This window comes from Melopsittacus undulatus, chromosome Z (genome assembly GCF_012275295.1).
Source record: "Melopsittacus undulatus isolate bMelUnd1 chromosome Z, bMelUnd1.mat.Z, whole genome shotgun sequence".
Taxonomy (NCBI): Eukaryota; Metazoa; Chordata; class Aves; order Psittaciformes; family Psittaculidae; genus Melopsittacus; species Melopsittacus undulatus.
Genome location: NC_047557.1, coordinates 69,002,688 through 69,018,638, shown reverse-complemented (window position 1 = coordinate 69,018,638; position 15,951 = coordinate 69,002,688). Strand labels below are relative to the sequence as shown.

The window sequence follows — 15,951 nt, the reverse complement described above, 5'->3', positions numbered from 1 at the left end:
CTCCATCTCTGACATTTTCATTAGAGTGGGGAAAGCAGAGGACATTTTGTCTTAAGTGTACAGCTGAATATGACAGAAAACAGAAAATTCAAGGAAATTCAGTTAAACCTATCTGATACTAATTCTAATCTAAAAATCAAGTCTCACAACCATTCACTGTACTAGTTTTATGAAAAAACAACCACACAAACACAAGAAAATGCACCATTCCTCTGCCATACATAAGAAAAAAACAGCACAGAAACACTAATTGCGCATGGGAATAGTCTGATTTACTCACAGAAGTTACAAAGGCAAAATTGCTTTCATCAGTAATAATACATTAGCTTCAAAATCTACATCTGAAATAAAATGCTTACGAAACTCTTCCAAATGCTTTGTTCTGAAGATGGCCATTATATCAGCCCTAAATCAAGACAGCTAGTATGAAAAATGGAAAATGGAGATTCCTTTTTACAGTAAGCTATAAAATGTAGTTCAGAGACAGGGTCTGAAAAAGTAATATTAAAATGATGCTTTAAATCACTAAAAGGCCTTTTTTTTTAAAGCTGATTCATGCTTCAGACTATAAACAGTGAATACAGAGATTCTCTTCATAAAGCGTTCTTCGCAAGTTTTACATAACTGAGATATAGAGAAAGGGTTTGCTTGGAATGTGAATGCAATGAATAGCCTTTATATAATGAGAAGCAAGTATGATCTACTTCTCTAATTAGTTTTCCTTTTTCACCCACAATATCACTTGCTATGATGTGACTCTTAACCTTAATGACAATTTTGTACCACCCTGACTAAAGATTCTGCAAATAACAAGACTTTTTATTTTGTTTTTATTTTAATTAAAAATCTCTTTATGCTCTGAAATCTCTCAGCCTTTCTGCTACTGAGTTTCTGTCTGTAACTTTTGAGAGAGTGCTTTATATTTTATGGTTTTAAGTAAGGATTATGCTAGGAAGCGCATTACAAAATGATCGTGTTCGTTCCTAGTATTTTTCACAAAGGTAGGTTGTTTGAAGACTGTTTAAAACATAAGTTCTTCAACAAAACTGTGCATGTATTCTTTTACAACATTTATGAACTCAGCAAAAAAATCTATTAAACATTCACAAGACACTTTTGAAATATATTTAAATTAACTTCACAGAAAATTTTCAAATATTTCTTGAAACCTTATAGGCAAGTCAATATGAATACATACAGGTAACATTAAATGGAGCATAGTGTTTTACAATTGGATCTACCAACACAGAGGCTACAAAACATGATTAAATTTCAAATGTATTCACGATAAATACAGTTTAAGAATTAGAACTTGATTTTTTGTGGGGCTGAATTTTAAGCAAAATAGACTTGTTTCATCAACATGTGCAGTCTCAAACCAAACATGTGCTGCAGCTCCTGAAAGATGTGTCTTCCTCTCATTATGTTGTATCTCATAGCCCCTAGCCACTAACAAGTCCACTGGAAATCAAGAAAAATGTCATACTTGGTATTCCATTAAATGAAACCTCAAAAAAAATTGCTTTCTCATTCTCCCAGCAGCCTCAAAATACCCTGACATACCAAACAATAGGAAACACTGCTCACAATTTTGGTAAATAGGTCATAAATTACATGGTTTATATATTAAAATAGATTACATTTGCAAGGAGAGGTAGAATTCTCCAGCAAAAACAGAGACTTCCATATTGTTCTATTTTTTAGAAAACAGATACTTCTTTCCTCAAGACAAAGTTTCATTATTTCAAAGAAAAAATCATTTTATCCTATTTGCACATTCACAAGATCCATCTGGTCTTTAAGGAATATCTTATCTAAAAGAGATCCGCATATTGCATATAGTGTTTTGGAAAATATATAACCTGTATCCCAGTGGTGTGCTACTATATCTGATTAATATTACCTTAATGATCTTAAGTTAATATTTTTTTTGGCACATACCAAATTGTCCTCCACTGTATAAGGTGTCCAGCACCTCAGAGTTTAATGCCTATCAGCAATCACATATGATAAGCCAGTTCTCACTTTTGAAACTGACAACAGCAAATCAGCTACCAGGTTCTCTTTTACCTGCTTCAACCCCATAAAAGATGGAGGTCCCAATTCTGCAAAAACTGTTTTAAAAAAAATGAAAAACAAATAATAGTCTAGAACTTATTGTGACTCAATCAGACAAATACCCACACGGAAGCTGCTGTGCACTCTCACTAGATTTGATACATGCAGATTGTGTGGCCTCACAAAAATCAACAAGTCCAAATACTGAAACTCTTACTCATGATCTACACCATAAAATCATCAATACAGACTTAAATCAACTCCAATGCAAAGCAGTAGGAGAATCTTTTTATTTCAACAGAGCTGGATCTTAACACTACTGCAATAAAAAAGAATCAGATGGGGATGTATCAAAAAAATCCAACCAACCAAATTACAGTAGATCTTGCGGTATCAATTGAGGCACACAATCCAAATAAATAGAGGAATTTCTTCATTAATACTCATCAGCCCCTACTGCCTACTGCAAATTTTAAAACCAAGGATATTTATTTAAACCACTCCTTTAATCTCCTTAAAGGACTTTTTTTTTTTTTAGATATTTTAGAACATATGGGTACAGAAAAGAGAAATAAAATCTAAGACAATAAGGCACCAAGCAGTCTCAAAATCCTCGCATGGCTCCTGTCTGCAACTTTAGGTACCTAAATATAGTCAAAATTTTGGTTTTGAGGATCTATTCTCTTTTAAATCAGCAAACTAAAAAAAGCTTGCTTAAGTAAATTTCTCATTTTTCAGAATAACAAAAAATAATTAGAAATATGAGTGTGAAGCACAACTTCATTTTTTCATTGTCTTTGAAGACAGCATTAAAGATAATTCACTCTGCAATTACTTATGCTTGTATTTGGAAATATTTGTGCACTGATAAGTAGAACTGACAAACCAAAGCCACTACTGCAGTATTCAAAAACCTCTAACCTGATGTTCTGGAAGATGACCTGCGCATCATGGACTGAAAATAGAAGGACAAGGTAAACATGCAAACCAGCTGCTTTCACTCAGCATTTTTTATTTTTTTAAATTTTATTCTGGTTTACTATGCAGGACACAAGCAAAAGTATACAAAGGCTAAGATGATTTACATCCAGTTAATAAATGCAGGCAAATATTGCCTTTGATCTCAGCAATTTTACTGGAAAGCTCAGTTCACAACGAAGTGTGCAAGACAGACAGACAGACAGACAGACAGACAGAAAGGAAAGAAAGAAAGAAAGACAGACAGACAGACAGACAGAAAGGAAAGACAGACAGACAGACAGACAGACAGAAAGGAAAGAAAGAAAGAAAGAAAGAAAGAAAGAAAGAAAGAAAGAAAGAAAGAAAGAAAGAAAGAAAGAAAGAAAGAAAGAAAGAAAGAAAGAAAGAAAGAAAGAAAGAAAGAAAGAAAGAAAGAAAGAAAGAAAGAAAGAAAGAAAGAAAGAAAGAGAGAAAGAAAGAGAGAAAGAGAGAAAGAAAGAAAGAAAGAAAGAAAGAAAGAAAGAAAGAAAGAAAGAAAGAAAGAAAGAAAGAAAGAAAGAAAGAAAGAAAGAAAGAAAGAAAGAAAGAAAGAAAGAAAGAGAGTGAAAGAAAAAGAAAGAAAGAAAGAGAGAAAGAGAGAAAGGCAAAGGGAAAAGTGTATGCAACTTAGGTATAAGTGAAGTGACAAATACAACCCTAGAATTAAGATAATTTGAATGCATGAATAATAAACTTCCAAGCAAATGTCACTTCACTATGACTGAGTTTCCCCAATTGGGTATTGTATATGTATAATTTTATATATATAATTATTAGGCACACACTTCCCATGTTCTTTCCCCCCAAAAGCAGAGCTGCCAATGGTGACAGCAGAGTGTGTAATTAGTTTTTATTGTTCCCCTGACAGCCATAGCTCTGCAAGGACCCCTTGCCTTTTTCATTGTAAATGTTATGGAAAAATACACTAATGACAGGCATTTAATTATGGCACAGCGACCATGATGGGAGCTGTGCCAAAAGTGATTGGCAGTTTTGGATACCAGATATTCAAAGCAATGGTTCTTTTTCTCCCATACCTTGTAATCCAGAAGACTGAAGATATGATTTTGTTAAAATATCTTCTCTAAAGCTTTGCTTATTGTCTACAGATATAATTTTTAATAACCACCACCTTAAGGACAGAAAAATAAACAAGCAGAACGCAAACTTCTTGTTGTTCAAAAGTAACCTAAGGGTTTTTGAAAGATCTATCCACTGACAATGCCATCAACATGAAAGAAATCCCCACCAACTCCGGCTCATAAATGACTTTTATTACACGTAGCTAGAAATAAAGGTAATATTTCTGCTTAATATATCTTTATTCAATATTTACAATAAACCGTCCCACATTCAGCTGCAGTTGCTGAGGTGCTTTTTCGCCTGATTAATTAGCAATTGGGAGACACGCTTTTTGGCAGCTTTTGTATCCCTATTATTTCTTCTGGTTTGGCACAAAACCTCCCTTTTGGGAGCACCAGCATTTGTACTGTACCCCGCTTAGTGATGGATCACTAATTTTTAATAAACCAAGCCCCAAGAGAACTGTAAAAATATGTATAAGTGTATCAGAGCAATAGCTGTAAACAAATAATACATTTTTAAAAAGGGGGACAGGGGAAAAGAGCTATTGCAGTACATAAAATACGAGTTCTTTTCCAGACTATTCACGGAAAGCCTATCCAAGCAATCACATACAGTCTGAAGACAGGTCTGAACTGGATTTTAACTACTTGATCAAATCTCTTCCTTTACCTTTAAAAAACTTTAAAAAAGTGATTAACTAATGTGGATGCACAATTTCCTTGAAGAACACTGTATCTGAATGCCCCTTCACTGTTTCTCATCCCTCCCCCACTACCAGATGAATGAAATTACTCTGTGAAGCAGATCTCTATGAAGAATGACCACACAATTCTGGACCAAATGGTTCTATGTCTATGTAGCAGTCACAAATCCCTGGCTAAGCTGAACAAAGCAACATTATTCCTAAGTGGTAAATTTGGGAATATAAAAGTGAAGCTGTCTGGCTCTAAAGTGGTAACTTTCAAATAGCTGCAGAATCAATGTTGGCAGTCCATCCCCCATCCAGCTGGCTCTCAAATCAGTAACTTCAAAAATGCAGTTTGCCATTACGGTGGCTTAAGGCACTTTGTGTGCCAGTGCAATGACCATGCTGTGTGTGCATGTCAGAAGGTCAATACTTTCAAATTCCAGAGTCTCTCTTTATTTCCTTCTTTGCTGGAAACAATAGGAAAGAAAGCAGGATTGATAGCTCCTACTTTGTTAACTTCTGCTCACCAAATGCCCTGCCTATATGAATACATAACTATTTTTTAAAAATCTGAAATCTGATCAGACAACTGCAGTAAAGAAAAAACAAACAACAAAAACAATCCAAACCAAACAAACAAACAAAAAAACAACAAACCCAAACCCACAGCAGGTTTTCCTGCTCATTAATAACATTAATTTGCATATTTCTTTGCAATGACTTTTAACTATTCTAGTGGAGCCAACATCATGAAAGCTGCTCTCAGTCCTTACCTAATGCTGATGAACTAGCATAGCTACAAAGGTCATCAGCAAATCTATCAGGAACTACAATAAAACACCTTTTACAGTCCCCTCAAAAAAAAAATACAGCTATATTTTACTTATACTGTACTGCCAAAACATCAAAATACTAGAAACTGAGAGATCTGGCAGGTTTTTTTTTATTAGTTTTGATGAAAAGATTTAGAATGTGTTCAGCTCCAATTTCAAAGGTATAGACTGAGATAAGATACTCACATTTATTTATAAAATTTAAACAAAGTAAAAATTAAAATTAAAAATCCAATGTATAGTACCAGAATGATAACAAAAATGTACATATATTTCTTAGCAATTCCCTAAGTGGTAACATGATGTCAGGGAGCAGAATTTCTTCTGAATTATATTATGAATATGAAAAATACTACTTTGAAGTCTACAAAAGCAAAAAGGTGGTGTTTCATTGCTATCCACTAATGAATGGCTGCAGTGATAACTGTTACTGATGAACAACTCACACAATGTGAAGAATCTAGCCACTGGCCAGCACTCACCTCTAAGCAAAAAACTTAAACCATTTTGGGGAGGAAAAATTGTATTATTTTAACAGATAAAGAATGTCAGTGATACACAGCTAACATTAACTACAACACAAAACACATTATGTCAAAATATGCATCCTTTTAAATGTCACAAGGCCAAATTTCATCTTTCCAAATGGAACAAAAAGGTATTTCAGCAAAGAGTGTTCAGAGTCAAAGCAAATACATCTCCTCCTCCATTTTTTTACCTCACCAGATGATTCGCAAGCAAATCATTCCTTGTCTGCACCCCAGCGCCATTTTATTACCATCATCAAAAACTAAAAATGGTCCCTATCAATAAGAGGGTTCTTCAAGAGTCTAATGAAAAGAAACAACAAATATAATATTACTAAATTATAAACACAAAGTAAAATGTTTTAGCGTGGGTATTACTGTCAAACAGCTCCTCATTAGATTAATATGCTGAATGCACAACAGAAAATTACCAAAATAGAATTTAACTACTTAGGGGGTTTTTCAGTTTGAGATCTTTTTTTTTCTTCCATGCCATGTATCAGCATGGATTTGTAAATTCTTCCACTAGACTATGATGCAAGGACAATAAAAACTGTAAGTTACAAGGCGTTTCAAGTAAAAATTGATGAACCTGAAGAAGAATTTGCTATAAATTGGCACTAGCTATTCAAGCAGATCTTTGTAGTTAACAGGAGTCTTGTGTATGGTCTCATTAGCTGATTTTTCTTTTAACAGCATTTTTACTGTCATGCATTTAAACAGAAAAATGGCCACAAAATCCCGAGCATACCAGTTAACAGAGCAGAGACATAAAACTATTTTTCTACATTTTGCAGCAAACAAAACCAACTCATTTTTTCCTAAAACTAGGATCTAACAAAGTATTTTCATTGACCTGTGAAGAGTAAAATATGAAGGATGTTTTCCCAGATGAAATTATATATATATGTATTGGGGGGATGGGTGTCATTTATTGGCACTCTACAGAAAAGAATATAATCTCAGTCCTCAAGGACCAGCATTCTTTTTGTAAATATTTTCAAATAATTGATTTTAATACAGAATACTTAAAAAATGTGTAGTAGTAAGAAATTGTGGGTTTGTAATGTAACAATCTATGCTCAGTTTTTTAAAAAAGATTTCAGACATCTATTCGTGCTTTCACACTAATACCACCATTTTAAATGAGCTCAACTATAATCTAGCTTGTAAAGACTACAATGACTAGCGAGAATGCAGAAATGCAAGGAAGGCTTCTACTGTGTGAAGGATTCTAAACTTCCATTCAACTATGCAGAAGCACATTACAGTTGAGCTTACTTACAAAAACTGTTAATACCACCAGAAAGCAATTTTAGTAACATGTCTGTTTGTTTTAAACCAAACATTTCCATTTCATTATGTTGGTGTGCTGCTGACTAAATTTTAAGCACAAATACAAGGAAAAAAACAAAACAGGGCCCTCTATTCTCAACAGTCAATTACACCATTCAGAAACACTGGAAGATTAAATTAATCATAAGACTAAACACATTTTCAAAAAACAGTGCTGAGAACTGGATAGCAGAGCAAAAAATCGGAAAAAAAAGTCCCAGTTCCAAAATACTTCTAATTGCATTTTAAAAATCTGAAAAACAGTGAGCCAAAGCGAGAGAGGTTATATCTCACAGCTATGGACAAACTATTGTATATTCCTGCTTTCTTCAGGAAAGGTAGCGTCTTTGTTAGTATCTTCTCTAAGGTGATTCAAAGCCTTCACGTGCTTTCTTAAAGTCTGATATTTCAACAATGTAGTACTCTGCCCAGCAACAAACTGGCTTAGGAAGAAGCAGTAACAAGGTACTCTAATAAGGCCAGAGATCTCTCAAAGCATATCCTTGTAACCTTCGCTGTTTCTCTCTATATTGTGTGCCTGAGTGCTTGCTTATCTACCTACCCACCTATGGACCTGGGGACTACTAATGTGCAAAGAAACAGCACAGTGGAAAGATGGCTAAGAACAAAACCACAGATTCTAAAAAAAAAAAAAAAAAGTTTCATTATTATTTATGATTTTAAAACAAAAGATACTAGCTGGAAGATGGGACCTGGGAATTCATTTGTGAAGTTAGTTGTTTTCTAAACATTTAAGAGTGAGATTTTTTTCTTACACAAAAATCATGATTTACTCTACACCACACCACCTTCTAATGACACACGCCAATGTGTACACACACGTATATATGTGCATATATGCACATGAGTATACACATACATACATTGAAATGTATATATATTTGCATACGAATGTGTACATATTACATATCCCTCTCCTTATGAATGCAAAGACCATGACTCTGAAGAACTAATTGTATTCATTCATTTTCTCAGGCCAGCATGAAGCTGGTAGATTGCTGGGATCATAGAAAGAGGGAAGAGGAAGGAAGGTTCATCTTTATCTGTCCATCTCCAGAAGGATACAGGGCTAGCAAAAAGAATGCAGAGAAGTGGCCTCACTATGTGCATTTGTAAAAGATTTAATAAATATTTCATGAACACCATGTACCACTTTAAACCAGATGCCCTTCATATGAAGGTGGAAGCTGGTGAAACTATTGTTCTTCGTGTAATTTTTCCACAGAATATTTCAAACTGTTTCAAAACCCATTTTTAAAGTAAACACCGATATTTTGGAGAAACAAGGTGCTAGTGAAACTATTTAAAGCATGGAAAGCTGGTGTAAAAAATGGCAGGCTGTACTGCTAATCGTTAATTACAAGAAATCAGACAGAGATTTCTTGAGCTGTCAAAGCAAGCTGCTGGATAAAATGCTCTCAAAATACAAGCTATGCTATTTCAAAACAGTTACATAGAAGTGAGAGTGTATATTTGTATCCCAAGTGCTTAAGCTCTATGTTTCCCTTGACATACAAGAATTATATGGAATACCAAACAAAAAGCAAATGCCTTGATTTTGCCCCTCTTCATCCCCAACTTCTTAGTTGTTCTTAACACGCATAACTGTCTTCATCCGACTTCAACTGCTTCTGCATGGTTTCTCTAATCTCTGAACATAGGCAGAACTATTCCTAGTTGCAAAAGAAAGCCAAACAAAAAAAAAAAAATAAACCAGCCACATGATGTCAACATATCAACCAACATGCCATGGTGAAATCTGCAAACACATGTAAATGAGTGTTCCTGAGCAGTGCCAGGCAGGCATAACCAGCCATAGCCTGGGCTTCGAAAAATTAAGTCTATGCATTTAGCTGTTTCAGGGACGCACTTAAGTACACATCCATCACCCACACAACTGCAATAGAACTTAAGTGCATCAGTATGATCTTCAGGGAGGTCAAATGCTTTCCTGAAAAAGTGCCTAAATACTCAGCTACAGAATCCACCTGTGTTTAACCATTAATTGTGAAATTCTGGTCTATGCATAGAATTTTCAGAAGCATGCATTCATATTCCTGTTCACTGCTCCCAAATATCTAGCATTAAGAAAAAAACACCACCACCACAAAAAAAAAAACAAACAAAAAAAAGTACACCTCTAGCAATAATGATCAAACTGTGGTAAGCAGCTTAATTAATAGAAACTCACCAGTTAAAATTGAAATCTGTATCAAAATTCTCTAATAACCACCTGATTTCTTTATTTTATTACCCACATCAATACACAGGGAGAAAATATATCAGCATCCTGTGTCTTTATAGTTCTCTTGTGGATGTAACTTTATACACAATTTTCCTGTATAAGATACAGACAAACCGAATAATACTTCTAATAAAAGAATATTTCCTTTCATGAGACTGCAAGATTTGGCCTCTATATATGACCACAAACTAGACTTGAAATGCAAGTATTTGTAACCACCTTGAAACTTTAAACAATTTTTTGAAGCTGCATAACCTGCCACTGAAACATCTTACAGGGAAATACCTAAATATAAACCACAATAGCGAAGCAACAACCCTGCAAGCAGAAAAATGTAGCAACTATTACAAGTAGTTCAACTTGAACTCTGACCAGATTAAGAGCAACAGCAAGCACTAAGCAAGTAAGACTGCTTCAAAATTTGGCTCAAGTACATGACATTTTGGATAAACTCTAACTACAAAAACACTAGTAATCAGGACTAAGTGAATATGCTCCACTACAAAACTAACTCCACAAACTGTTTTAAGTGTTGGATTCAGAATAACATTCTTTGACAATAACATTTTGCTGCCCCATATAAGAACATATATGCAAACAATGCTGAAAGACTAATGCACTTTAAGACAATAAATAGAATTTCTGTACACTTAATTCTAAGCCTACGTAAATAAAGAAAAAATTAGAACAAATTTTCAAGCTTACTTGAGATTTATTTCCAATCAAAAAAATTAAAAAAATTATTAAGACCCCTTATTTCATTACACTTTAGGATCCTAGTACTTAACATCTTCTCACCTGGAACTGGACTACCAGTATCATGTATATGATAATTAAATATATAAGAAAATAATTAAATATATAATTAAAATAAATAATAAATATTAAATAAATATTAAAATAATAAATAATTAAATATATAAGAAAAATGAAGTACAGGAATACTTACAATATTTCTAAGAACAGACTTAAGCTCTGCAAGAATATGCAACTTCGGTATTTCTACATGCTAATGATCACAGAACTTTTTTAATTCTTCTAGCAGAACTTTGGCAACTAATAAAGAAATGTAACATGAACTTTGCTATTAGGATCTTAGGATTTTTTTTTTATTTACCAAATATTGTTCACACCAGGAACACTCATCAATTGGACTAGTCATCAATTTAGTAATGTGTCTTTTAAAAAGGATGAGATCTTTATGAATTAAGTAAGTTGCTAGGGTTTCATACTAAAAAAATTAAACATTATTGCACCTGAGGAAAGTACAATCGTTATGAAATTCTTCAAAGTTTTGATGGAACCTTAGAGTGCCTTTAATCATTTTCAAAATGATGAACATTTCATTTTTAAAGTGAATTATTTCTACAGCAGTTTATTAATTCTGAATAAATACAATAAAGAGAAAGCTAAAGCACAATGATGGCATTTGTGTTTAACAAATGACAGTATGTTTTGCCTTCTAATTTCAAATAGTTATCACCAAGTAAGCATCCCTACTTACTTCTATGGATATAAAAAACAGACTTTTCATATCCCAAGTCTGTCTCTGCAGATAAATCACTGCAAAGTTATTCCTGCAAAACTGTTAACTGCTTGGACAATTTTGATAACCAAACTGGATTTTGTCTTCAGCTTAGATTCTATCAAAACGAATTAAAATAGGGGGATTTAATTTTCTTTGGGTATCTTACACCTACAATTCAGGTGTTTGGCTGTTTTTCTGCAACAATCATGGAAAGCACACAAGAACTGGCACACTGTGTACAAAGGAGAAATACATCTACTCCCTGCTCCTTCTCATATTTTTCACTCACAGATAAGCATATCATGTCCAAATACATACTTGCACTGTGAGAGCGCAGTGAATATTTGAAGACAAGTTTGTTTTTAAGAGAGGGTTTAGAAACATAATTCACTCTTTCTCTAGTGTTTGCAAGAGCAACAAAACTACCTTTGGAGTCTGATGATCTTTAATATTGGACTAAGAAGAAATTTCATTAATGGTAATAAGGTAAGATTAAATTTACTAGAATCCTTACGAAACCATTCAATGCATAATACTTTACCAACTAGGTAAGCACTCCTTGTACCTTCAACTACCTTTACCTACATGCAGTTATTGTGTAAGCACATCACACACAAGGCAGCAGAAGTGAAAAATCTTGAATGCAAGGCTATTTTTTAAGTATTTTAGCTGTTACACCAGCAACATGTGCATTTGGTCAGAACTATTTCAACAATCCTCGTTCTGTCCAGTGGAATTTGTGAATTTTACTTACCCACCCACCCAGTCAGCAGTTAATTTCATTTTGCTTAACAAGAAAAGAAAAAAATGTTTTCAAGAGACAAGCAGTTTTTTGAGAAGTGTGTTCTCTGATGTGAGATGTAACTTTTCACCTTATTTACTCTGAATATTTTTTACTTTTTTTTAAAAAATGGGAAATTGGGAAAATTGAGAGAAAAGGGTTTGGGAATATTAATGCTCATCATTCTTAAGCACAATTGTTACTTTGGACAAATCTTTGTCTCAAGCTTTTTTTGTCAACTACTTATCACTGGGGCGTTGTTACCAGGTTCACATTAAAGTGCTGGGCAGACTAGCTAAGTCTGGGCACTTGAAAATTCTACCGTTAACTTCTGCATCACCTATTTTTAAGCTATTCTGGAATACCGAGTAGAGTTTTCTACAGGAAACACAGATCTATTAAAAAAAATGACCTGTGACAAAAATCAATGTACTAATCTCAAACCAAGCAGCAGCATCACAAGTGTAAAAAAGAGATAACCTAAGATAAAATGTCCCCAGATTTATTTAGACTAGCTAGACGGGGGGGGGGGGGGGGGGGGGGGGGGGGGGGGGGGGGGGGGGGGGATTTGGCGTTTTTCATGAGGGAAAACTCCAGAAAAAAATTAATGAAGCCCTGTTTTTCAGCGGAACGTTCGCTGAAACTCATGCTAAGCCTGCTGTCGGAAACCCTCCAGCGCGCCCGTGCGCGGGAAGGCTCTACAGCACCGCTCACCCCGCCGGGGATACCAGGTGCGCGCCGGCAGCCCCGGCCCCTGGCTGACTCCGTACCTACCTCGCTGCTCACGGGTACCTCTAGCATGCCCGGGAGAGCCCCCCCGCCGGGCGGGCAGGGCAGGGCAGGGCAGGGCAAGGGAGGGCCGGGCGAGGGGAAAGACACCCTTCCGCCGCAGCTGACAGCGATCCCGGGCCGCGGCCACCGCGAACCCGGGTTCGGCCGCCCCACTCAGTCCCGTCCTGCAGGGAAAGGACACCCTTGCCTCGGGAACGCGCTTCTCCTGCGGCAGCAGCCCGCGGGAGGACGGCCGCTGCCCGCGTCCCTTCATCCCACCCCAACTCCCCGAGGCTCCTGAGTTCCCGCTGCCCAGAACGCACCGGAGGAGCACCCGCCCGGTGCCTGCAGAGCCCGGGTAAAGTGACGGGATCACAAAGAAAAATGCTACCGCCTCCGTCCTCCTTCCCCCGTCGCTGCCTGTATCCAGGACCCTCCGGAAAAGAAAGTTTCCCTCCCCTCATCTTCCAGCCGGGGCAGTTTCTGCTCGCTCCGCGCCCGCCCCGCGTACCTGGGGTTGGTGCTGTTCCAGTACACGGCGTAGCGGTCGGCCACCGCCTTGGCGCCGGGCTCCTGCCCGCGCACGCACACCCACAGCGCCGCGGCCGCCAACAGCAGCATCTCCACGTGCGACATCGCGGCTAGGCGGGATGCGGAGAGATGGAGAAAGAGGGGGTGATAAAACCAAACAAAAATAAAAGCAAGCGGCGAGGGCGCAGCCGGGACCGAGCCGGGGCGCTGGAGCCGGCGGGGTGTATATATAAAAAGCGGTGAGCAAGAGGCGGGCCGGCTCCGCACCGAGCGCCTGCCGCTGCAGACGGACAGCCGTAAGGGAGGCGCGATCCGCGGTTCCTCAGCGAGCCTCAACCCTGCTGGGGATGGTGGGGGCCAAGGCTGGCGGCGGCAAGAGGCGGGCGATGCTCATTCACCAGGAGTCCCGCACGGAATCCACGGCACGACATATATCGGCCGCCGGCGCGGCGGGCGAAGAGGCGCCGCTCCTCAGCCCCCTGCGAGCGGCCCCGCGGCTCGGGGGACGCCCGGGGGGGAGCGTGCGAGAGAGCGGGGGGGAGAGAGGGGAGGAGGGAAAGGGAAGATCTTTACCCTGCAAGCCCACGGGGAGTCCTGGCAGTGTATTAAAGGCTGGCAGAGGGGCGAGAAGTACCAGCAGATCTTAAAGTACAAAGTTTATGTTTTCCTTCCTGCCCCTCAGCAAATGAAAAACAAACAATAAAATAAAAAAAAAGGGGGAGGGGGAGGGTGCAAGAAGCAAAAGCCCTGAGGAGTTTGTTTGCTGCGCTGAGGGAGTTGGGGAGCCTGTTCTGCAGCACAGAGCGTGTCTTGAAGACTTTGTGGACTGGTTTCTTGTCCTTCCTGTTCCTGGGCGGTGGATGCACCAAGGGCTGAGGAACAGCGAAGGCGGAAGGAAGAAAAAAATAAAAGGAAGGAAAAAAAAATAGAGTGGGGTAGGAAAAAAAAAACCTAAAAAAAAAAAAACCGGCCAATCCAAGAAATACTGCGGCGTGGAAGCCAAGGAGATGGAAATGAAAAAAAAAATCTGTTTTATGAGAGGGCGTGGAAAAGAAGCAGAACCTCGGAGTACAAAATCAAGCCTGCAAACTCCTCTGATGGTGCTGGTCTTGTCTTGCCTCTCCTGCTAGGCGTACGAACGGAGTGATACGGCGGCGTACGGAAATTTCCTTCAGGCTCCCGGAACCTCTCTGTGATAAAGCAGCGTCCAGTCCCAGGAACATCAACTTCTGCGGAAGGACAAAACAGTTTCAAAGAGCAGGAAGGAGTGAGAGAAAGAATCCACCCCTCAGATGACTACATAAGGAAATGGGGGGGGGGGGTAAGAAACCCAGTTCTTCGTCTCAGTTTTGCCCAACAGCTGCTCCCCTTTTCCCTCTGAAGCAGTAGCAAGAACAGCAAGGAAAAATATACCACGGCAGCAGGCAAATAAATAAACTTAAATGCGGCGGCAGGCAGGGAAGGATCTTAAAGAGCGACGAGGATTAGAGGGCCAAAAGTCAGTTTTTGGGGAAAAAAAAAGGAAAAAAAATTGCTTTATGGGAGGGGGAAAACCCCCCTTTAAACAGTCACGCCCCCTTTTGCAATGACCGGTCCTTGCACTGCGTGTAAATCCGACATCAGCAACCTGGAACCGTTCGGAGACTGGCGCGATGCGCTGCCGAGGTGCACGCGTGTGCGCAGCCGAGGCAGCCGCAGCGGGCGGAACGTGGTGCGCGGAGGTACGCACGCATACATATATGCACGCGCGTGTGTCCGAGGCGGGAGCTGGCGCCGGTGTGCTGGAGGGTAGGAGGCGAGGAGGAGGTCGAGGTGCGGGCTGTCGGCTCGGAGCACGGGAGCTGCTGCTCGATCATGTGGGGTTTTTGCATACAGTTTACTTGTGGAAGGGGGGCTCAGCCCGCGCAGCCACTCAGCGCACAGCCTGCTGTTTGCTTACAGATTGGGGTTTTTTTCTTTTCTTTTTTTTTTTTTTTTTTTTAATACATCGACGCCATTGGCTCGAAACACGAGAAAGGAGGCGTTGTCCCAGGCTTCTCCTCCTCCTCCATGACAAAAAAAAACACCCAACTCCACCTTCTAGAAACCTGACTAATTGAATTACTGAAACGTCGGAATGGTTCCTGTGCAGCCCTTGCCGCTGAAGGTAACCGTTTCAGTGCCGGACGCTGCAATGACGTTTTAAGCGGGCTGTGTGCGGATGAGTTTCGGTCTGCCATGCAGAACGCTGCGGCGAGAAACGCAGTCGTAAACCAAAACTCCTTCCCCACTGACCCCCAGGCGTGGCACCAGCGGCAGGTCACCGCTCTTGCGGGAGCCAGCGACACCGCGCCAGAGCAGGAGCGGAAGGCGGCGCCGGCCGCGGGCAACGGCGCAGTGCGAGCAGGTGAGCGGCTCCCGCCGGAGCAGGCTCCGCCCCGCCGCGTTGCCGGGGTGACGGCGGCCGGGGCCCGAGGGCTGCACCATCTACTCCTCCCGCCTTGAAGCCATCGGAAGCGCCCCAACTCCCCCTAGCGGTCGAGGCTGGCGGCACACGGGGCCCTTCCGC

At 39.4% G+C, this 15,951-nt stretch overlaps 1 protein-coding gene across 3 annotated transcripts in view; it reads right to left on the bottom strand.

The window, feature by feature from the left end:
* EFNA5 (ephrin A5) overlaps positions 1 to 15,315 on the bottom strand; it is a 209,854-nt gene extending 194,539 nt beyond the window's left edge. Inside the window, exons 1-2 of one of the 3 annotated variants that reach the window (XM_034073080.1) lie at positions 13,977 to 15,315; positions 13,384 to 13,513 (exon numbers count right to left, since the gene is read on the bottom strand). In XM_034073080.1, coding sequence (XP_033928971.1) covers positions 13,384 to 13,508 — 125 coding nt within the window. In that variant the 5' untranslated portion in view covers positions 13,509 to 13,513; positions 13,977 to 15,315. Of the gene's footprint in view, positions 1 to 13,383 lie in introns of all 3 variants that reach the window. The other 2 variants (XM_034073079.1, XM_034073078.1) reach the window with 2 other exon arrangements.
* Positions 15,316 to 15,951: the final 636 nt, after the last annotated feature.